Consider the following 23338-nt stretch of genomic DNA (forward strand, 5'->3'; position numbering starts at 1 on the left):
TGCCTTTAGTAAATAACCCCCAATGTTCATCTATTTTCACTATCTGCTTCAAAAGATCCAAAACTTTACACTTTTGTCAACAAGACAAGGGAGAATTAATATAGATGCTTAATTTGCTTCATGAAGGATAGCATGAAAGTGACTTAAGGAACCTGATCAATATATTTTTGAGCATTACATACACATCTCTGAAAAGCTTTTAGCCAAATGAATGTTCTCCTGTTAAACTTTCTAGGATAAATTGCAGTTCTAAAATCATACATCAAGATTTTGGGAACAGGGCTGCCTTTTTAATACTTCACTACAATGTATTATTGTCATAGTAACAATTTGGCCTTTCATTTAATAATACTGAAAAATGCAATAATTTGATGGCATTACAGGACATGAAGTATACAGTATACAAAGTTAAGCTAATAGAAGATGATCCGACTGCTTGCTGTAAGTTATTGCTCATTGCTTTTAACACTAATTACACAAAGACTATCGTGTTTGAGGGACCCTTGCTCAGGATACAAGACAGGAGCCAGTGAAAAAAACAGCAATACCACAACTTATTTTGTCCTCAATTTATTAATAAAAGGAGAAATACACTTAATATCATATAGCAAGGGCTCAGAAAATATTTAAACCAGTAGTCCTCAAATGGCAGAATTTCTCTCTCACTGTCCTTTTTTTTTGCCCATTGACCACTGAGGTGAATGCAAATCTAAAGATCACTGAACTGGGTATTGTCTTCCTCCACTGACACCAAAGATGGAACACTTTTAATCCTCCCACTGACACTAGGGCATTCCTTATTCTTATTAATCACAGGGTAGTTTTAAACCGCCATTGCACACTGGTTATAGTCTGGCTCCAAAAGTTGGAAGACCAGTGAACTGTCCTTTGGTTTAAAATGTCTGGGAACATATGATCTAGACAAAATTGACATGGAGAATGTACCTTGCTTTGTGCACTGTTTCAAATCATTTAGTGGAGGGGGGATTATGATGTGGGGTTGTTTTTCAGGGGTTGGGTTTGGCCTCTTAGTTCCAGTGAAGGGAACTCTTAAGGCGTCAAGCATACCAAGAAATTTCGGACAATTTAATACTCCAAACTTTGTGGGAACAGTTTGGCTATGGCCCCTTCCTGTTCCAACACGACTGTGCACCAGTGCACAAAGCAAGGTCCATAAAGACATGGATGAGCAAGTTTGGGGTGGAGGAACTTGATTGGCCTGCACAGAGTCCTGATCACAACCCGACAGAACACCTTTGGTTTGAAGAGCGTAGAGACTGCTTGTAATCCAAAGCACTTGTATATCAAAGCAAATTTCCCCATAAGAAATCATGGACACTCAGATGATTCATTCCACAACCATTTATTCATAAGTCCTTTAGTTTATAGTCCATATCAAAAGATTATAGCAATATGACCAGGTTGTGTAACCATAAAATGTCCATCCACAAATTGCAACCTCCACAAGGGGATTCGAAGCAAAATGCATCAGGAGCTACAGAGTATAAAAGAGAAGAGGGGTGCCTCTAAGTGTAGCAATATGGTTACATTTAATGAAGGTACAACATTTAGCAACTCACATGGTTGATGATTAAAAGCGGTACATCTAAGTATGCAAGCATCCAGGGTAAAGCTGTCCACATAGACCATCTTCCACACCGCCGGCTCGCACCACTGTCAGTCTGCAATCGTGACCAGAAAGAATACCCTGCAGTAGAGCGATTTGAAAGCGAGGCTTGAATCGCTTGTGGAAAGACATGACGTCAATGGTGGTGCGGAGGATGGTCTATGTGGACAGTTTTACCCCAGAAGCCTGCATACTTAGATGTGCCTGTTTGAATCATCAGCCATGTGACTTGCTAAATGTTGTACCTTCATTAAATGTAACCATTTTGCTACACTTAGAGGTGCCTCTGTTCTGTTTTATACTCAGTTGTGACATGACGCTACTTGTATATCAAGACATCGCTTGTATATCAAGTCAAAATGTATTTAAAAATGTTGCTTTTCTTGCAAAACGCTCTCTAACCAAGTTATGCTCAAACCCAGGTTTTACTGTATATTTATTCTTGATGCTTTGGGAACATAAAATGGTTGTATACAATATATTATGTATACTATTTATTTGAGTTTGTTATTAAATACAGAAGTAACCTGCTCTACTTACCTATACACCCCTGAAGAAAGAAGTTTTGAAAAGCGTTGGGTGTGGTCTGCACGTTCTGTCATGGTGACTCATCACAGTAGTCCTGTGACCGCTTTAGAGCTAATATGTTCCTATGTTTCCATGAATTCATGTTGACTTTCGATGTTACCAGCCACTGTGATTATTTTATATTTCAAATAAAATTTTGTTTACTTTTTCATTCTTCTTTGAACGTATTGTCATTTGGACCATTAAAGTCCCGTTAGGGGGGAGTTTTCTCCATTTATAGACACTCCTAAACCTTGTGGACAGCCTACCCAGAAGAGTTGAAGCTGTTATATTGAACCCTACGGTTAAGACTGGGATGCCATTAAAGTTCATGTGCGTGTAAAGGCAGGCATTCCAATACTTTTGGTAATATAGTGTATATTGTCTCAGCATAAAAATGATTGCTAAACCATCAAAGGTAAGGTTACATGTACTTGTTTATTTTTTATTTTAAGGCACAGCAGTACCTGCACAATGAAAGTTAAAAATCAACCACTCTCGGACTGTCATCAAGCTCTGTGAATTAAAAAAATGTTTTACCATTTTATTTATATACACGCCCATGACTGAAAGTATCCCTATCTAAACCTATATTGCCTGAAATCTGACACTGACAGCCACCACAGCTTTCTTGCATTATAGGTGAGAATTTGTATGTAGCACACATTAACATACTTATGCAGAGGGTCATTGGTTTACTGCCCTGATAGAGACTCTCCAAAGCTGAATCTTTACTTGTTTGTGGGGAGAGTTTACTTGTTTGTCATCTCCAACAGTATCCTACTATTATAGATTCTGGACAAATTTTCTTTTGTTTTTGTTCCAAACAAAATGATGCAAAAGCATTTCAACAATTTGACTTTCTTCATTTCTTGGTCAGAAACTAAGTGACATATTTTAAACGTACACACAACAGTCTCTGACCTTTTCACATCTCCTAATGCATTTTTTAGAGAAAGTCCTAATTTAAAAATGAAACAAAGTGGGTTGAACACATTGTATTCCAGAGGTCCTAAAATATCAAAAGACCAGTTGTATCTGTAAGAATAGATGTCCAGAGCACTCCATCCCACTTATGCATCAGATGTCAAGAGCCACCCACCCTCCCTTACATCACAGTGAACCCCCCTTATCTTGTGCTTCTGCTGGGTAGAAGCAGAGGGCAGAGCAGGCAAGCAGAAAGTGCAGGGTCTGGAGGAGGGCTGGAGTCTGCTGAATGCTGATGCCAGGGCAGTCTGCTGAATGCTGATGCCCCCCACCATCACAGCAGTTGGCAAAGGAGGAGCTTTGTCCTCTTTTGCCAACTGCTGAGATGGGGGGGAGCAGATTTGTGTTTGACACGTGGGTTAATGGATGTATAATGATTGCTGCAAGATCACAGTGTACAGACTGCTCCTGAATATGCAAGCACTAATGAAATGCACGTCGGTATGTCTTTTGCACTGTGACGCCATTACATTTCGTTGATGGTATGGCACCTCCTACATGTTTGGGCAAATGTTTCCTCAGTGCTGTAACTGTCATTTTACCTATTTAATATATTTTTATGATTTTAGGCTATGTTGGCTTCCTCTTCTCTGGGTTTTTCCTTTCCTATCTGATACAAGCATTGGGCAGCAAGGGTTCAAGCATATAAGGCATATTGATAAGCACAATAGACCTGCTTTGTGAAAAAGAGGTCACTAACCACTTAAAGCGGAGTTCCACCCAAAAATGGAATTTCCACTTTAAGGGAAGGTGACCCCCTGACATGCCTCATTTAGCATGGGGGGGGGGGGACAACCTCTTTTTAGAGGGTTCCAGCTCCCACTTCCTCCTGGCGCACCGCGGCACAGGAAGGGAGATCACCTCTCCCCCTCCCTCTCGGCAATCATCTGGGATATCCCTCCCGGCCAGTCACGGCGCGCCTCGCGCATGGCTTCACAGCCGGGGGCCCACAGTGACAATGCTGGCGCCGCAGAGAGGAGGGGGAGACGAGCGGGGCTTTGTTCCCCCGCACCGCTGGACCCTGAGACAGGTAAGTGTCCTTATATTAAAAGTCAGCAGCTGCAGTATTTGTAGCTGCTGGCTTAATTTTTTTTTTTTTTTTTCTTAAGCGGAACTCCGCTTTAAGGACCGGGCCTATTTTTCAAACTTGTTATTTACAAATCAATCATTTTTTTTGCTAGAAAATCACTTAGAACCCCCAAACAGTATATATTTTTTCTCCCAACATCCTAGAGAATAAAATGGCGGTCGTTGCAATACTTTTTGTCACTGTATTTGCGCAGCTGTCTTACAAGCACACTTTTTTTTGGAAAAAATTAACTTTTTTGAATAAAAAAAATAAAACATCAGTAAAGTTAGCCCATTTTTTTTTATATTGTGAACAATGTTTTCAAAGTTGCGCCCGTTCGTGGAATGGCGATAAACGTTTTCCCTTTAAAAATCTCCATATGTGACATTAAAAAAATTCTACAGGTGGCATGTTTTGAGTTACAGGGCTAGAATTATTGCTCTGGCTCTAACAATCGCGGCGATACCTCACGTGTGGTTTGAACACCATTTTCATATGCGGGCACTACTCACGTATGTATTCACTTCTGTACGCAAGCTCGGCGGGACAGGGCGCGTTTAAAATTTTTTTTTTTCTTATTTATTTTACCTTTTATTTTTACACTGTTCTTTGAAAAAAACAAAAAAAACGTGTTACTTTTATTCCTATTACAAGGAATGTAAACATCCCTTGTAATAGAAAAAAGGGCATGACAGGACCGCTTAAATATGAGATCTGGGGTCAAAAAGACCTCAGATCTCAAATTTACACTAAAATGCAATAAATAAAATAATATAAAAATTAAATGACATTAAAAAAAAAAAAAAGTTGCTTTAGGTGGAAGTGACGTTTTGACATCGCTTCCGCCTTGCATTGGTATGGAGACTAGTGGTGGCCATTTTCCCCTCACTCATCTCCACACCTAACAGGGAAAAGGACACGATCGCCTCCGCAACTGCCAGCGGCTCAAGTAGGCGGCGGAGGACACCGGAGGGGGATATCGTTGTTATGGCAGTGGTTAATATCTGGGGAGTCTGTTTAACCATAGTGGGGAGAAGGAAGATTAAGCAATGACTGAGAGCTGTATGATGTTTGAAGCAGAAAACCTAAACCACATTTAAGAGGTTTTTTTTGGATAACTGTTACATAGTGGATGAACTGTGGATTAATCACACTTTATATTATGGACTATATCTATTGATAAATTGCACTTTACAATATGGACTGAATGTATATAAGTAAATGGAATATATACAGTTCAGGTAAGATTTCCACCATATAGTCAGGCCCCTATATTAAGTCTTAGTAACAGGAAATAAATTGTCCAAAACGTAGGACCAGGTCACAGTAGCCTGTCTGTGGGTTCCCATCAAGCGCACACAGTCCACTCTATAAAGGTCCAGTGGCCACTACTCCTAAAAATGGGGTGGACAATTTATATCTTGTTCCTGACACCAAATATGGGTGTTTAACTATTTGGTGAATTCTTACCCAATCTGTACTATATTACTTGGATAATCACCCTCTCTTCAACATAAATAGGATTCTGGTAGGACTGCTGTGCTATTCCCCTCGCTCCATCCTAGTGTCCTGGTCTTGGCAATGCCCATATTTACACTGATTTTATTGATCACCAACCACTCCTGAAGAAGTCCAAATCTTATTAACAACAATTGAAAGTAATATGTGTACTTAAACATGGTGCTGAATAAGAAATGAGTAGGGTGGTGTACTAATTTGTATTTTATTCATTATTAAAATACGGTGCTCACCTTTGCGCAGACCTCCGGCTGTCCGTGCTCGCCCTTCTTCCCCCCAAGGGTGCGTGGCGTTTCTCTCCTTCCTTGTTGGACTCTACACTGACCACTAGGAAATCTGGTCTGTGAGCATATCACATTTTTACCAACAGCTCCCAGGGGGAAGACTAGTGGACCTCTTGGCAAGTCCTGCGGAGACCTTTGTATGTACCATGTATACTGCTACATAGAAGTCTACCATTCATTCTGCAGCTTGATCACCAATTGGGTGTGAGCTGGCCAGCATTTGGCATTGATTATACTTTCCTGTGCTTCTTCTGAAGAAGTGAGATCCATCTTGCGAAACGCGCCGAGATCAGTCGCACAGTTGCTCCAGATCAATAGTGGTATCTATATGGTGCCCCTGGGTCCCACACACTAAGTTTTTCTTATGTGATTTCTATGTAGCACTATTCATGTTTATCAACAAGTTACTGTACAATATTTGTTTTTAAAAGTACGTCAATAAATGTATCATATTTTTATAGATATTGTTTGAGGTGTGACTCTTTAAAAGTCCCGTGGGCAAAATGTTTTTCTTTGTGTTGTATGTACATGTGCCTTCTTGAGGAGGGCGACTCGCTGTGTTTGGAGGAAGACAAATGCTGACTACGACCCCAAGCACACCATCCCTACAGTCAAACACGGAGGTGGAAAAATTATGCTTTAGGGCAGTTTCTCTGCTATAGGTACAGACTGACCTTGCTGCTTTGAGGGGCCATTGGATGGGGCCATGTATTGTAAAATCTTGAATGAGAACCTTCATCCCTCAGCCAGAACACTGAAGATGGGTCGTGGATGGGTCTTCCAGCATGACAATGACCTGAAACAATCTGCAAAGGCAACAAAGGTGTGGCCCAAGAAGAAGCCCATTAAGGTCATGGAGTGGCCTAGCCAATCTCCAGACCTTAATCCTATAGAAAATGTATTTAGGGAGCTGAAATTTCGAGTTGCCAAGCGACAGCCAAGAAATCTTAAGGATTTACAGAGTATCTGTAAAGAAGAGTAGACCAAAATCTCAATTGAGATGCATGCAACTACAAGAAATGTCTAACCTCTGCGCTTGCCAACAAGGGTTTCTCCACCAAGTACTAAGTCATGTTTTGCTTGGGGATCAAATACTTATTTTACTCACTAAACTGCAACTCAATTTCTAACATTTGTATCATGTTTTTTTTTCTGGATTTGTGGTTAATATTCTGTCTCTATCATTTAAAATACACCTAAGATAAAAATTATAGACCCTTCATTTACTTTTATGTGGGCAAACTTACAAAATCTGCAGGTGATCAATTATAATAAATAATTATTTTCCCCACCGTATATATATATACAGTTGTGCTCAAAAGTTTGCATACCCTGGCAGAAATTGTGAAATGTTGGCATTAATATTTAAAAATTGACTGATCATGCCAAAAAACTGTCTTTTATTTAACCACTTCCCGACCGGCGCACGCCGATGTACGTCGGCAGAATAGCACGGCTGGGCAAATGGATTTACAGGTACGTCCATTTGAATTCCCCGCCGTGCCATTGCGCGCGCCGGCCGGGAGCTCCGTGAGTGGGGCCGCGGGTCCTCACAGAGAGGACGAACGGGGAGATGCTGATGTAAACAGCATCTCCCCGTTCTGCCTAGTGACAAGTGTCACTGATCACTGCTCCCTGTCATCGGGAGCTGTGATCAGAGTAATGACACTGCTAGCCCATCCCCCCTACAGTTAGAATAACTCCCCTAGGACATACTTAACCCATCCCCGCCCCCTAGTGGTTAACCCCTTCACTGCCAGTGTAATTTACACAATAATCAGTGCATTTTTAATCGCACTGATCGCTGTATAAATGACAATGGTCCCAAAAATGTGTCAAAAATGTCCGACATGTCCGCCATAACATCGCAGTCACAATAAAAATCGCTGATCGCCGCCATTACTAGTAAAAAAAAAAAAAAAAAAAATTATTGATAAAAATGCCATAAAACTATCCCCTATTTTGTAAATGCTATAACTTTTGCGCAAACCAATCAATAAACGCTTATTGCTATTTTTTTTTACCAAAAATATGTAGAAGAATACGATCGGCCTAAACTGAGAAAAAAATGGTTTTTTATATATTTTTGGGGGATATTTATTATAGCAAAATGTAAAAAATAATGCATTTTTTTCAAAATTGTCGCTCTTGTTTTGTTTATAGCGCAAAAAAATAGCATTTTTTTTATAAAACAGCTTACCTGTAAAATCCTTTTCTTTCGAAGGACATCACGGGACACAGAGCCACAGTAATTACTGATGGGTTATATAGGTATCACTGGTGATTGGACACTGGCACACCCTATCAGGAAGTTCAACCCCCTATATAATCCCTCCCCCTTGCAGGGATACCTCAGTTTTGTAGCCAAGCAATATAGTGTATTAGAAGAGGGGCGGGACCTCTGTGTCCCGTGATGTCCTTCGAAAGAAAAGGATTTTACAGGTAAGCTGTTTTAAAAAATCCTATTTTCTTTCTCGAACATCACGGGACACAGAGCCACAGTAATTACTGATGGGATGTCCCAGAGCAATGCTACCTGAGGGGGGGGAACCACGACCAAGTAGGGTGCAATCAGACCTGAGGACCCTGTACCGCTGCCTGCAGCACACTACGCCCAAAGGCGATATCCTCATGCCTTCTCACATCCACCTGATAGAATCTGGTGAATGTATGGACTGAAGACCAACTTGCGGCCTTGCAGATTTGAGCCATAGAGGCCCGGTGATGCACTGCCCAAGAAGCACCAATAGCCCTTGTGGAATGTGCCCTGATCTGAAACGGAGGAATCTTCTGTTTCAAACCGTAAGCTTGATTGATCAATTGTCGAATCCATTTAGAAATGGTAGCTTTTGACGCTGCCTGTCCTTTATTGGGACCCTCTGGCAGCACAAACAAAACATCCGCCTTGCGGATCTGAGCAGTTGCCCCTAGATAGGCCTTAACTGCTCTTACTACATCCAACGAATGTAGAGATCTCTCTTCCGGAGAACAGGGATCTGGAAAAAAGGAAGGTAGAACAATGTCTTGGTTTAAATGAAAATCGGTAAAAAACTAGGATGAGGGCGTAGTACCACTCTATCCTTGTGTATAATCAAATAAGGCTCCTTACAGGAAAGAGCTGCTAATTCTGATACTCTTCTAGCAGAAGAGATGGCCACCAGAAAAATTAACTTCCTTTTCAACAAGACCAAAGGAATCTGACTTATTGGTTCAAAAGGCTGTTTCTGTAACACAGCCAGGACCAAGTTCAAGTCCCAGGGGTTTAGGGGCGCTTTAACCGGAGGATTAAGACGCATCACCCCCTGCATAAAGTTTCGGACCAAAGAATGCGAAGCAAGTGGCCGCTGAAATAATACTGATAAAGCAGAGACCTGGCCCTTGATGGTACTCAAGGCCAGCTTCATCTCTAATCCTAATTGTAGAAAATCAATAATTCTACCTATGACATATTTCCTGGGATGCCAACCTCTGGATTCACACCAGGTTATATAAGCTTTCCAGACTCTATGATAAATTATCCTGGAAGCTGGCTTCCTTGTATTAATCAAGGTAGATATGACAGCACCTGAGAGCCCACGACTCTTCAGAACGTGGGTCTCAATAGCCAAACCGTCAAATTTAGCGTTTGTAAGGCAGGGTGGAACACTGGACCTTGAGATAACAGGTCTGGGCGTATTGGTAGGGTCCACGGGGGACCTACTGTCATCCTTACTATTTCTGCATACCAGGTCCTTCTGGGCCAAGCGGGGGCCACCAGAAGTACCGACTTCCTTTCCTGCCTGATCCTGCGAAGGAGTCGTGGTAGTAGCAGAATAGGCGGGAATGCGTAAATCAGTGAGAACCGATGCCACGGAATCACCAACGCATCCGTCCTGCATGCAAGAGGATCTTTTGTCCTTGCCACAAATCTGTCTATCTTTTTGTTGAATCAGGATGCAAAGATATCTACATCTGGAACCCCCCCATCTTTGGCATCTGGCCCAAAAGACGTCGGGATGCAGAGACCATTCCCCTGGAAGTAACTGCTGGCGACTTAGATAGTCCGCCTGCCAATTCTCTATTCTCGGGAGGAAAACTGCCGATATGCATGGCACATGCATCTCTGCCCAGACTAAGATCTGGTTCACCTCCTTTTGAGCAGCTCGGCTCCGGGTGCCTCCCTGATGATTGACATAAGCCACTGCTGTGGCATTGTCGAACTGGATCCTGACCGGACAACCCTGTAGCCTGATAGTCCAGGCCTTTAGAGCTAGATGTATCGCCCGGATCTCCAGAATGTTGATGGGTAAGGTCCTCTCTGTCTTGGACCATACCCCTTGGACCGCAGCCTGTTCCAGAACTGCTCCCCAACCTGACACACTGGCATCTGTTGTTACCACCGTCCAGGTAACCGGTAGAAAGGATTTCCCCTTCTGCAGGTTTTCGGGTATGAGCCACCAATTGAGGCTCTGACGCACCGCATGCGACAGGTGCATCGGAAAGTCTAATGCCTGAACCTTCTTGTTCCAGGTCGACAGAATACTGTGTTGCAGCATTCTTGAGTGAAACTGAGCATAGGGAACTGCTTCGAATGAAGACACCATCTTCCCTAGTAGCCTCATACAAAGGTGGACTGAGGGACCCTTCTTGGTCCTTACTGTCAGAATCAGCTCTCTCAAAGCAGTGATCTTTGCTTGGGGTAGAAATATTTTCTCCTGGCTTGTATCTATAATCAGACCTAAATACTCCAGTCTTCTTACTGGTTTTAGGAAAGACTTTTCCAAGTTGAGGATCCAACCCAGGTGTTCTAGATACCTGACTGTGGTCCTCAAGTTTCCATTCAAAGAGGCTACCGACCGGTCTATCAAGAGCAGGTCGTCTAGGTATGCTATGACAGCTATACCCTGAGCCCTTAATCTGGCCAGAAGAGGAGCCAAGATCTTTGTGAACACTCGAGGTGCAGTGGCTATCCCGAAAGGCAGAGCCACAAACTGGAAATGGCGCCCTCCTACCTCGAAGCGCAGAAACTTCTGATGAGCAGGAAAAATGGGCACATGCAGATATGCATCTCTGATGTCTATTGATGCCAGAAATTCTCCTCCCTGCAGGGTGGGAACTACCGTTCGAATTGATTCCATGCGGAAGGATTGAATCCTTAGGAATCGGTTCAGATCCCTTAAGTCCAGAATGGGCCTGACATCCCCATTTGGCTTTTCGACTGTAAAAAGGTTGGAATAGAAGCCCAATCCCTGGTCCTTTGCGGGAACTATCATAATGACCTCCTGCGACAAAAGTCGCTCTAACGCTAGAAGGAGCGACTGCTTCTTCTCTGGGTCTCTGGGAACACTTGATCTGAGGAACCGAGGAGAGGGGAATTCCTGAAACTCCAGCTTGTACCCTAAGGTTACCGTGGAGATTACCCATCTGTCCTGGAAGTCCTCCTGCCAGAGCTCTGAGAACTGTCGCAGTCTTCCCCTCACTCGAGTGAGCGGGGGCGCCCCCTCATGCAGAGGTCTTAGTGTTTTGCCTAGTAGGCTTCTTTCCCCAGGACTTCTTTTGTCCCTGGGGTTGACTCTTGTCTCTGGACCCCGATGGAGGCGGCCGACGAGACTGCCTGGAGGCTGAAGCCTCCGGCGCTGGGGAAAGAGTCCGTTTGAAAGAGGGACGCTTACTCTTCTTCTTGACAGGTAAGAGAGTGCTTTTCCCACAAGAGATTCTCTTGATATAGTTATCCAAGTCCTCTCCAAACAACCTTGCACCACGAAATGGAAACCCAGCCAGTAGCTTCTTACATGGTGCTTCGGCTGACCAATTTTTCAACCATAGGATTCTACGTATATGCACCAACCTCAGTGAAAGACGGGAGGTTTGCACGATAGAATCTCTAATGGCGTCAACCACAAAGCATAAGGCCGCTGGAAGGTTAGCAAACCCCTGGGCCTGCTGTTCAGGTAATACTTTGATGACCTGCTTAATATGGTCTCTTAAGTATTGACAGACTCCAATCGCTGCTACTGCAGGTTGGGCCACTGATCCTGCTAAGGAGAAAACATCCTTCAATGGGGATTCCATCCTTTTATCTACAGGATCCCTGAGCATCTGAGCATTGTCTACAGGACAAGTCAGGCTATTATTTACGGAGGAAATGGCGGCATCAATAACCGGTATTCCCCACATTTTAATAAACTTTTCTTCCATCGGATAAAGTGTTGAAAACTTTCTCGGCGGAAAAAAATGTTTGTCTGGGTGATCCCACTCAGAATAAATGAGCTTTTCAAGTAAAGTATGAACAGGAAAAGCATGTGCTGCTTGGAAAGGTTTCAGTGACCCCAAAGCAGAAGAGGATTCTTTAGCAGTTTCAGGTACGGGCAACTTAAATGTGGATCGGACCAATCCAGTGAGGATCTGCACTAAGACTTTCTCCTCTTGGGAAGTCGCAGAGGGTCCCTCTCCACCTGAATCCTCCGAAGAGGAATCATCCATCCCATCCCGATCCTCTGAAAGGGATTCATCTCCTTTATCCCAGAGCTCCTCTGTCTGAGGGTCTTGGGGAACAGAGGAAAGCCTAGTGCGTTTTCTTCCACTGAGTGAAGACGTAATCACGGCCATTAATCTTTCCTCTAGACCATTAATGGTTGAGGAAAAAACTTCTTGTGTAATATATACAGGGGCTGAAGTGCCAGAAGCAGGTGTAGCCCCTGACCCTGATGGCTCTCCCTGGCTAGCCGTCCCTGGCCCATCTTTAGGGGGGGGAGGATGCTGCCGACAGGGGGCCCTCAGAACCTGAACGAGATCCCCTAGTGTCTCTGGTTCCTGGGGTGCTTGAACCTCTTCTACCCATAGTGCAAAGCAACAAGGTGTGAGGTATACAAATGAACACTGCCTGCTGAGCGATGTAGTCTGGCTAAAAGCCTTGCTACCCAATGCTCAGTCTGGTGTTACTTCAGTAAATGCTGCCTAGGAGAATGCCTGTGTCCCACCTTACATGCGACCGTCAGCTCTGTGTCTCTCAGAAGGCTGAGTGCACCTGTACAGAGTGCCTCTAATAGCCTGCAGCTGGCCTGAGTGGGAGTCTAAGCACCTGTGCTGACGTCCCGCCCCCCCCCTCTACCGCCCCCCCTCGAGTTTTGAAAAAAAAGAGTGCTTCCCGCGCTGGCCCACTTCTCCTGTCATGTTTCTGGAGAAAAGCTGGGGGAGGGGGGGGGGGGGGAAGAGGCTGGTAGCAAGATCTGCCTGAATGGCTAGATATAGAGATGGTGGCCATTAGGCCGCAGAGTCCGGGTGGTATAACCACTTTCTAGACCCCTGCGGCCCCTCTCTAGCCTGGGGGGGAACATTCAAACATGAGAAATCCCCCCTTCCACCTTACCTTTTTTGCAGCCGGCCTGAGATGCTGGGACATGAACAGCAATGAACAAACACTGAGACAGACATGTCAGCATGTGCAGGTTTGTGCTCTTGGCAGCCCCCGGTGGTCACAATAGGCATAGCATGCATTTACCTTAAAGGAGAAAAGCCACTAGAACTCAAAAATTCTGTGGAATCTCCTCTTACCTTATCCGGCTGCAGGGTGCTGTTTACACAGACCCAATCTTCACCTCTCACGGTGGGCTCCGTTTGAAAAAACCGTCAGAGACTGGGGCCCCCTACGAATAGGGGGATCCAACAGTTCTGGGACCGTAAAGCACCTCGCCAGAAATTAGGAAGTTTAAAGTCATTTTCTGATCTGCGGGGTCCAGCTCTCTAAAAAGAGAAGCATTACGGGTAAAACCTCGTTTCTTCGGACACGAGGCCCGGGTACCATTCAATTCGGCCATGAAAAGACACTTTGAATGGATCCGGTTCGCCTGGCTTGCCCCAGTATAGGATCTTAGGATATTCCCTTTGGAGCTCAGCACAGGACATCTTTACACGTCCATCACCTAAGACACTGGCGTAAAAACTGAGGTATCCCTGCAAGGGGGAGGGATTATATAGGGGGTTGAACTTCCTGATAGGGTGTGCCAGTGTCCAATCACCAGTGATACCTATATAACCCATCAGTAATTACTGTGGCTCTGTGTCCCGTGATGTTCGAGAAAGAAATAAAAATCGCAGAGGTGATCAAATACCACCAAAAGAAAGCTCTATTTGTGGTAAAAAAAAAGGACGTCAATTTTGTTTGAGAGCCACGTCGCACGACGAATCGCAAAAAGTACTCTGGTCAGGAAGGGGGGTAAAATCTTCCAGGGCTGAAGCGGTTAAGTATACCAATCACATGAAGCCATTTATTATCGCATAGTTTTTCAGACCTTTTTTAAATCATAATTATAACAGAAATCACCCAAATGGCCCTGATAAAAAGTTTACATACCCTGGAATGTTTGGCCTTGGTACAGACACAGAAGGTGACACACACAGGTTAAAATGGCAATTAAAGGTTAATTTCCCATGTGTGTCTTTTTAAATCACAATTAGTGTGTGTGTGTATAGCCAATGAGTTTGTTAGCTCTCACATGGATGCACTAAGCAGGCTAGACACTGAGCCATGAGGAGGTAGAAAAGAACAGTCAAAAGACCTGTGTAACAAGGTAATGAAACTTTACAAAGATGAAAAAGGATATAAAAAGTTACCCAAAGCCTTGAATATATGCCAGGCAGTACTGTTCAATCACTTAAGAAGTGGAAAATTTGGGGATCTCCTGATACCAAGCCAAGGTCAGGTAGATCAAGAAAGATTTCAGCCACAACTTCGACAGCAACTGTTTGGGATACAAAGAAAAACCCACAGGTAACCTCAGGAGAAATACAGGCTGCGCTGGAAAAAGATTGTGTGGATCTTTTTAAGGAGCACAATACGATGATACTTGAACAAAAGAGAGCTGGATGGTCAAATTGCCAGAAAGAGGCCTATACTGTACAAGTTCCACAAAAACGCCTGGTTATAATATGCCCAACACCACCTCAACATGCCTCATTGGCTTTTTTGTTGCATTGGCGCTGTAAAGGCTTCCGTCTGGCAGCTCAACCATGCAGCTCTTTTTTGTTCAAGTATCGTTGAATTGTTCTCCCTAAAAACAACCACACTGCCTTTTTGGAGAGCAACCTGTATTTCTCTTGCGGTTACCCGTGGTTTTTTCTTTGTATCCTGCGCAATTCTTCTGCAAGGTATGGCTGCAATCTTTCTTGGTCTACCTGACCTTGGCTTGGTATCAAACGAGCCCCTAATTTTCCACTTCTTAATAAGTGATTAAACAGTACTGACTGGCATATTCAAGGCTTTGGATATCTTTTTAACCTTTTCCATCTTTGTAAAGTTTCATTACCTTGTTACGCAGGTCTTTTGACTGTTCTTTTCAACCTCCTCATGGCTCAGTGTTTAGCCTGCTTAGTGCATCCATGTGAGAGCTATCAAACTCATTGACTATTTATACACACACACTAAATGTGATTTAAAAAGCCACAAATGTGGGAAATTAACCTTTAAAGTGGTTGTAAACCTTTGTTTTCAACTTTATGTTACAGGTAAGCCTATATTAAGGCTTACCTGTAGCTAACAAGGATATCTCCTAAACCTGCACAGTTTAGGAGATATCCCTGTATTTGCATGTGCCAACGTCATGCGGCACACGTGCACTTAAGACAACTGAAGCAATGGCGCTATAAGCCGTTGCTTCAGTGTACTGTGCCGTTCCCACGCACATGCGTGGAGTGACGTCATCGCGGCTCCGGCTAATTACAGCGCCGGAGCCGCGATACCCGGAAGTCACTCCGGGACAACATGTCGGAGGGGGAGGCGTGGACCGATGCGGGGGCTTCGATCTGAGAGAAGTAATACATAATTAGCTAGTATGCTATGCATACTAGCTAATGATGCCTTTGTCTTGCAGGGTTTTTAGTTGTTTAGTTTTTTTGCTGAGGGTTTACTTCCTCTTTAATTGCCATTTTAAACTGTGTGTCACCCTCTGTGTCTGTACCATGGCCAAACATTCCAGGGTATGTAAACTTTTGAGCATGACTGTGTATATATATATATATATATATATATATATATATATATATATATATATATATATATATATATATATATACACACACACACACATAGCTAGCTATGTAAACAAGGCTATTTTGAATGTTTAATTTCAATCTCTTTCATCTATGATAAAACAAGACATGCAATTTTTAGGCAGGCTGTGGAATTATCAATAGCACTTAAAAACAGCGCACCCAACAGAACTATGAGAATGTTTTCATTTGTCCAAGCAACATGATGCACAATCAAGTAATTTTTCTTCAATGTAATTTCACCTACAAATTACTTGGACCTTGTGCTAGTCTCCTATTTGAATATTGTACTCAACAAATAAAAAAATAAGCTCTACAGGAAATGGCTTTTACAACATCAACAAAAGTTTACAAAATGCTTTCAAACATACTCAATTCAATGTAAATAATTTCCTGAATCCAAAAAGTGTTTTTGTGAAAAGGACAGAATGCATTTATAACAACGACCGATCGAGTAGGTTGATTGAAGGAGCTGTTTGTATGCAATCAACTTAATAAACTGAAGCAACACTGCCACCAAATGGATAGGCCTTGTGACTGCACGCCTAAAAACAATGTGCAGGTCTCACAAGTGCTCTAAAAGTAATTATTCCCTTTTCAGTCTATTTCCCTTCAACTCAACCTTTTAGCAATTTTGGCTAAATATTTTTTTAATAATAGGTCTAAATAGCATTAAAAACTGAAATAATCTTATGAATATCCATACCTGTGTATTGAATACATCACATTGAGAAGACAGACCTGAGGAGTCCCCAGTGTGACTGGCTTCACTCTCACAATCAGAAACTTCATCTGTGAAGACAAACATATCACATGTGCTGCTATAGTATATGAACTAGAGAAATTACAGGCATGCTATTTTTTAATATATTTCAACTTCCACCGTAGACCTATAAAAGGTAAATAGGTATTTTTATAAGAGTAATTTTAGAAAGAAAACCAAATGGTTAACGCTGCGCTTGAAAAATGCAAAGTGGAAAAAATTATAATGAAAGCAGCCGGCACCTAAATTCCAAACTCAAATCAGTGAAAATCATGGGGTGGGTGCAGCGCTAGATGTATGGAATCAAAAAATTGAAAAAATTAAAAACATTTGAATAAGATTGCAAATATTCAGTAGTGGTGAAAAATAGTGTGAATGGAAAACTAAGGCAGAGTCCCTATAGCTCAAAAATAGGGAAACTGATGAATGTAGTCTCCTTACCCGCAGGGATGACCGCAATGGCGGTCTCACCAAGCCCAGGGAATTCGGTCTCCCAAAAACCATTGCGGTCATCCCTGCGGGTAAGGAGACTACATACTCACCCTGGGTGTTTACCTATTTGGAGGAATGGGACCTCATCACTCCTTTTCTTCACGGCATCATGTATAATATGTGGTTCTGCACTTGAATGGACACTTTCTATCCACCGTCACATTAATTTGGACTGTTATTTGGATATTTCGCTCCTGATTATTGTATTTCTCATATGAGTGTTATTCCATATAACCCTTTGAGATTATATTTTTGTGGCTTATTATCACCTTTTAATTCATGTCACTATATATTTATTACAGATATTGTCTTTTCACTTATGGCAATCATTCATTTTTTCACTTGATTTGTTTAATTGGATTGTCTTTGTCAGTTTCCCTATTTTTGAGCTACAGGGACTCTGCCTTAGTTTTCCATTCACACTATTTTTCACCACTACTGAATATTTGCAATCTTATTCAATTTTTTAAATTTTTTGATTCCATACATCTAGCGCTGCACCCACCCCATGTTTTTCATCTTTATAAGAGTGACTTCAAGTAGTCGTTTTTTACTCTGGGCTCCAGAAGTGTTAGATTGTGTGTTTGTAAATGATCCCTTGGAGGTGTGGGCTTCAAGGTCTGTCTACATTATTACTTGCTGTGATGCACGATTGGTGCATGCATGTGTGTGCAGTCCCATTACATACAGCCGCTGCTCCCAATATGGCATCCAGGTGGGTGGTACTGCATATCCCCGGCACTCATTCTGGGTGCGTTCAGGGCAACACATCTGCACCGAAGTCATATAGGGAGCAGAGGCTGTGTCTGTGTAGTTGCTGTGTACCAATAGACTGCTATAGGACTGCCGGCATAGCGATGTTGCATTGTGCCAGTAAAACATGGCCCTGCTAAATAAAAAAAATTCCAAAGTTCATGGATAGCTAATATATTAAGATAGATTGCTCCATGATGAATGAGGTCTGTGATGGTGAATAGGTAGCTTAGAACCTATTCACCATCACAGACTTCATTCATCATGGAGCAATTTACAGTTCCCAGGCTGTTCACAGCGCTGTGCTTAATGTGTATGGCTGGAGCGAGTGCCTCCTTCTAGGCTGACACGCTGGAACTGCCTCCTGTTGGAACGCGGCACACATCGGTGGATCCAGACGCCGCCATCCATCTGTCCCTGCAGAGGGCTGTATCTGCACACGCATAAGACCTTGCTATTAAGGAGGTCCACCGTGTCTGGTAAGGGTCCATCCTTATTGTCCCCTGCATTCACCGGTTGCTGGTATTCCTCTTCAGACTTCCTTCCTCCCTCTCCACTCATATGGGCTGTGTCTAAACGAACTGTGGATATGTGATTCCCCTCCATGTGATTGGTGTACCTTCACTGAACTCTCTATGAATGGACTGAACTTATCTCTACTACTACTACTTTTTAATATACTAGCTATCCATGAACTTTGGAATTTTTTTATTTAGTAATTATGGATTTGATTATTTTTGTGTTAGATCACTGAATGTATATTCACTCAATATTTGATTTTATAATTTATTTGCAAGCACTTTTTGAACTTGGTAATACTTATTATTGGTAATTAATATACTCACCTTATATTGATTCTATAACTTATTCAGTCACATTTTATTCACATTTCTGATCACTGGATTGCAAGCGCACTTAGTATATTCTTCTTAGCCTATTACACCGATCTTAGTGTTTTTTTGTTGCAGCTGCAATTTAAGGTGTTTTATAGCGCGTTTTTTTCTTTATACCTTTTTAGAAACATATGCATTAAAACACAGCTCCTCCCTTCTTTCTTTTGCATATAAGCCACTGTGGTATTCAGTAAAGGTCAGAGATCTTATGACCACACTCCAGCTTGTTTCCCTGTGTCTTATTTGGTCTCTCACGAATTCGGGGTCACTGAAGCTCTTTCTGCATTACCTGAAGTACACCTGGGTGGCGTATTACCTCTATCAGATGGTAGCAGCAGTGGGATGAAATAATCACCTTTCATAAGAAGGATCCCTTAGTCTTTTAGACAAGACTGTTCCTCTTGCCTTAGCTCTCATTTAAATTTCAAACCACGCCTTGGTGTGTAGGGGATTTTTTGGGAAAATCCGCCTTTGAAAGTATAGGGGATTCCCGCAGGGAAAGTCCGCCTAAAATTACCTCTGAGAAGGTCTTAATTGAATAATACAGTACTGTACAGTGCTTTTTGGGGAAGGAGCTGAAATAGTTAATGAGGATTATACTTCAGTGACCCAACCTACTTTCGCTGTTCGTTCTTTCTTTCGCATAAAGTATAAGAAATATTAGAAGTATAAGATAATTTGTTTGTGTGGGAGAAGACGGCCTGTAAGGTAAGACAGGCATACTCTCACGGTCACTATTTTAATACATAGTAAAGAACCTCCATCATACCCTAAACCCAGGGAAAATTGTAAAGATTATGTAGCCAGGGTTTGTGGTAATGATTATGAATTTATAAATCCTTGAGTTTTTAATTTGGCGGGGTGGACAGAAGCTTTGATTAGTATAGACCCTTTCCCCAGAGATGGAGCAAATAATGAGTTTCACATGGATATGGTAAAAGGTTTATATCTCAGGGATAAGAAAGCTTTTCCTGGTCAGGGATACCCACAGTGGGACATGGAATACATGAGAAACGGTGGTGAAAATTGGCTACAATATGCACCTTACTGGTACCAAAAGAACAGTAAGCCAAAAAATTGTATGACCAAAGAGGAATGCGATCTGAAGCACTCCCAAGAGGCGAAGGTTAAACGACCCGGTCCTACAACACCCCCTTTTCCTTATGTACCTGTGTCTGCTATTGCTCCGGGTCCCCCACCCGCTTAACTAAGGAGGAAATAGACTTACTGGCTGGACATTATACTGTACAACAAAGAACCCCAACCCAACCACCTCCACAGAGAGGAGGAGTATCTGTAGGCAGAGCGCCCACATCAGGCGCGCCGCCTCAGAGAGCTCCTGTGGTCACCCAACCAGATCCGTATCACTCCTGGAGGCTCACCTCAATGTGGGGCTTCGGGAGGTTCTGGTTCCCCCGTTTCTTAATCAACAATTTCTCTACCTGGATCCAAACAAGTTTGTGGTCATGAGGAACAAGTAGATAGCTCCGTAAGAGATATGTTTCTCAGAGGATTAACAATTGTAGGATCTGATATCATGAATACCCCACTTGCACGCCCACAGGGTAGCCAAATGGAACTAAGAAATCGACCAAATACCATCCTTTTATGACTATAGGAAATGACATGTTGAAAAAGGTAATTGATATTGAAGATATCAACCACATTGTTAAACATTGTCCAAAACCAACTCAGTCTGCCTCTGCAACTTTGTCCTATTTGATAAAGGCTTGTAAGGGAGAAATTATATACAGGAAGATATGCGATTGATTGTGGATGGTGTCATTGGACACAGCCGCATTTGATTGGACTAAAGTAGCCTCCATAAATGAAATTGAAGATCCAAAAACAGTAAAGGCTGATACATACAAATTAAATACTGAAGGAGGGAAAACCACCATGTGGGATCAATTAGAAACGGAATTAAATAACGACTTTAAAAACAGAACTTCCCTTCCTACTGCCATAGCTTGTAAACAAACGTCATGAGAAAGTGTTTTAGAATTTTGGAAGAGATTTATGGCTGTGTGGACACAGGAAGCTGGATTATCAATACTACCAGATATGCATAGTTTGACAATTCAGACTTTCATTAGTAACCTAAAACCACATGGTTTAATGGTTAAGCAAATGATTTCTGATTGGCCTACAAAGAGCATACCGGAATTCACAGAGAAGGATGCAGCAGGATGTTTTGACATACTGAAGGGTCCAGGTACACACTTCCAGGGAGGACTGCCACAACAGCAGCAGTCCCACCCAGGGAATTGTACACAGCAGAATAGAAGTAGGGGGAGAGGGAGAGGAAGAGGAAGAGGTTGAGGCCATGGTTTCCCCAGACACAGCCCTCACAAAGAGGTTGTTTTAACTGTAGGGACTTGGGACATTGGAGAAACCAATGTCCATATGACATACCTGAACAAAACACCACACAAGTCACACAACCCTCCCAAAACCCAACAAAATCAAGGGCCAAAATACCCCATCCAATGAAAGCAACCCCAAACCCAATGAGGAAGTTACATTTTTACAGACAGTTTCAAGCTAGCAGTAGATAGATCTGTGTGAGCCTATATGTGTTAGTATTAAAACTAAGAAAGGGGGAACTTGCCTATCAGCATACTATTTGTTGGTAGTGTTAAATGATTAAAAGGCGAATTACTGATTATTAGTTAAGGGAAAGATGTTGTTAGTATAGAGAATTCTCTTCCATCTGCTCAAAGAAAAATGCTTACATTTTGTGTGTTTTTTGTTTGTTGTTGTCTTGGAATTCCAATTTAGAGTATAAGTTGTTTTTTTCTTCTGAATGCAAATGGTTTGTTGTGTAGTCGATATATGTCCTATGATCCTGTAGGTGAGCGTTGCTAAAGTGGGCAGGTGAGAGGGACAGAGTAAGATCTGTGTTTGGTGATTTAAGAGGATTGAATCGCGGATTTGGACAAGGACAAATCACTATTTGAGTGATTCCTCCTAACCAAAGTATTGTTTAGCACAGTACACAGAGGTACATACCCGCTTGCATAAATCTGCTATTTTGCTTCAAGTAAAAAAGGGGATCAAACCGCCAACCATGCCTGTCGCCACCACTTTTGCGCAAAGCATACTGCTATGTTTGCATTCCATATTCAGCAAGTCCAAGAGACTTGCTGAGGTGGAGAGTGAAAGTTAAAGAAGGATTTAATTCAGAAAAGTTATCTATATAGATTAAAAATACAGGTTTATTGTTAAAATGTTGCAACTATTGTCAGTCTATTCATGAAATGTGTTGGGCATATATTAAGCCCATGCCCAATACATAGTTAATTGGAAACATTAAAAGGGGAATGTGACATGTCACTGATAAATTACATGTATGTGCTGGTACCAAATTTTTTAGAGTAGCATTTCAATTTATACATGGGGCATTTTGAGTATTTCAGTTAGGCTCTGTTTCCACTATTGCAACCCCAGAGTTGCGCAATTTACAATGCGACTGTTCAATTCGATTTTTGATGCGATGTCATGCAACCAGTAAAAACCATGTGAGAACAAGTCGCACCGAAGTACGAACAAAGTAATGCAAGAACCTTTTTTAGAGTCGCCGCTACTTGAGTCGTACCAATTAAAACGGGGACCATTGAAATACATGGGTTTTGATTTGACATGCGACTTGACTTGTGTCAAGTCGCACAGCAACTCACTGTAGTGGAAACAGAGCCTTAGAGCCTTGGAGCCTGACTTTAAGGACTGTTTTAATTGTCTAATTGCCTATCCTTACGTTACTGAAGTTAAAATGGAATTATAGTTTTGATGATGTTGAGAAAAAAAGGGGGAACTTTTGCATTGTATAACGACATTGCCTGTCGTTATACATTACAAGACAAGGGAATGGTTATTTGTGCAAATGGTTTTAATTGTGTTTGGGCTGTATTAACAATGATTGAGAATTTCAAAATGATTGATTTTATTTTTTTTGGTCAAATACAAGTATAGGGCTGGGGTCACACATATGCGATGTGAATTTGAGCTCTGTTTTCACAGCTAATTGACAAAGTAGTTGTTCAGCGTTTTATATGAGTTTTTGATCAGGATCAGGTCAGGATTGCATCAGTATCAGGTCAGGATTTTATACTGTTCACAACTGAATGACATGCGATTCAGAAGCGTTCCCATAGAAGTCAATGGGCCTGAGTCGCACCTAAGGCGGACTGCACTGCCTAGAAAATGCACGTTTTTTGGGCGATGCGGAGTGAAAATGCACCACAGGTGTATGAACCAGCCTCATATAAATGAATGTATTTTGAGCTGTCCTGTGAATTGGATGCGGTGAAAACCGCATCTAATTCGCATAGGTGTGAACCCAGCCTAGGATAATTGAGA

General features: G+C 42.3%; 1 protein-coding gene across 3 annotated transcripts in view; it reads right to left on the reverse strand.

The window, feature by feature from the left end:
• The window catches only part of BRCA1 (BRCA1 DNA repair associated), a 589423-nt gene that overhangs the window by 358234 nt on the left and 207851 nt on the right, over nucleotides 1–23338 (reverse strand). For all 3 annotated transcript variants that reach the window (XM_073608372.1, XM_073608370.1, XM_073608373.1), the window contains one exon: nucleotides 16785–16870. In XM_073608372.1, the coding sequence (XP_073464473.1) occupies nucleotides 16785–16870 (86 nt within the window). The remainder of the gene's footprint in view (nucleotides 1–16784; nucleotides 16871–23338) is intronic.

This window comes from Aquarana catesbeiana, linkage group LG12 (genome assembly GCF_042186555.1).
Source record: "Aquarana catesbeiana isolate 2022-GZ linkage group LG12, ASM4218655v1, whole genome shotgun sequence".
In the NCBI taxonomy this organism is placed as follows: Eukaryota; Metazoa; Chordata; class Amphibia; order Anura; family Ranidae; genus Aquarana; species Aquarana catesbeiana.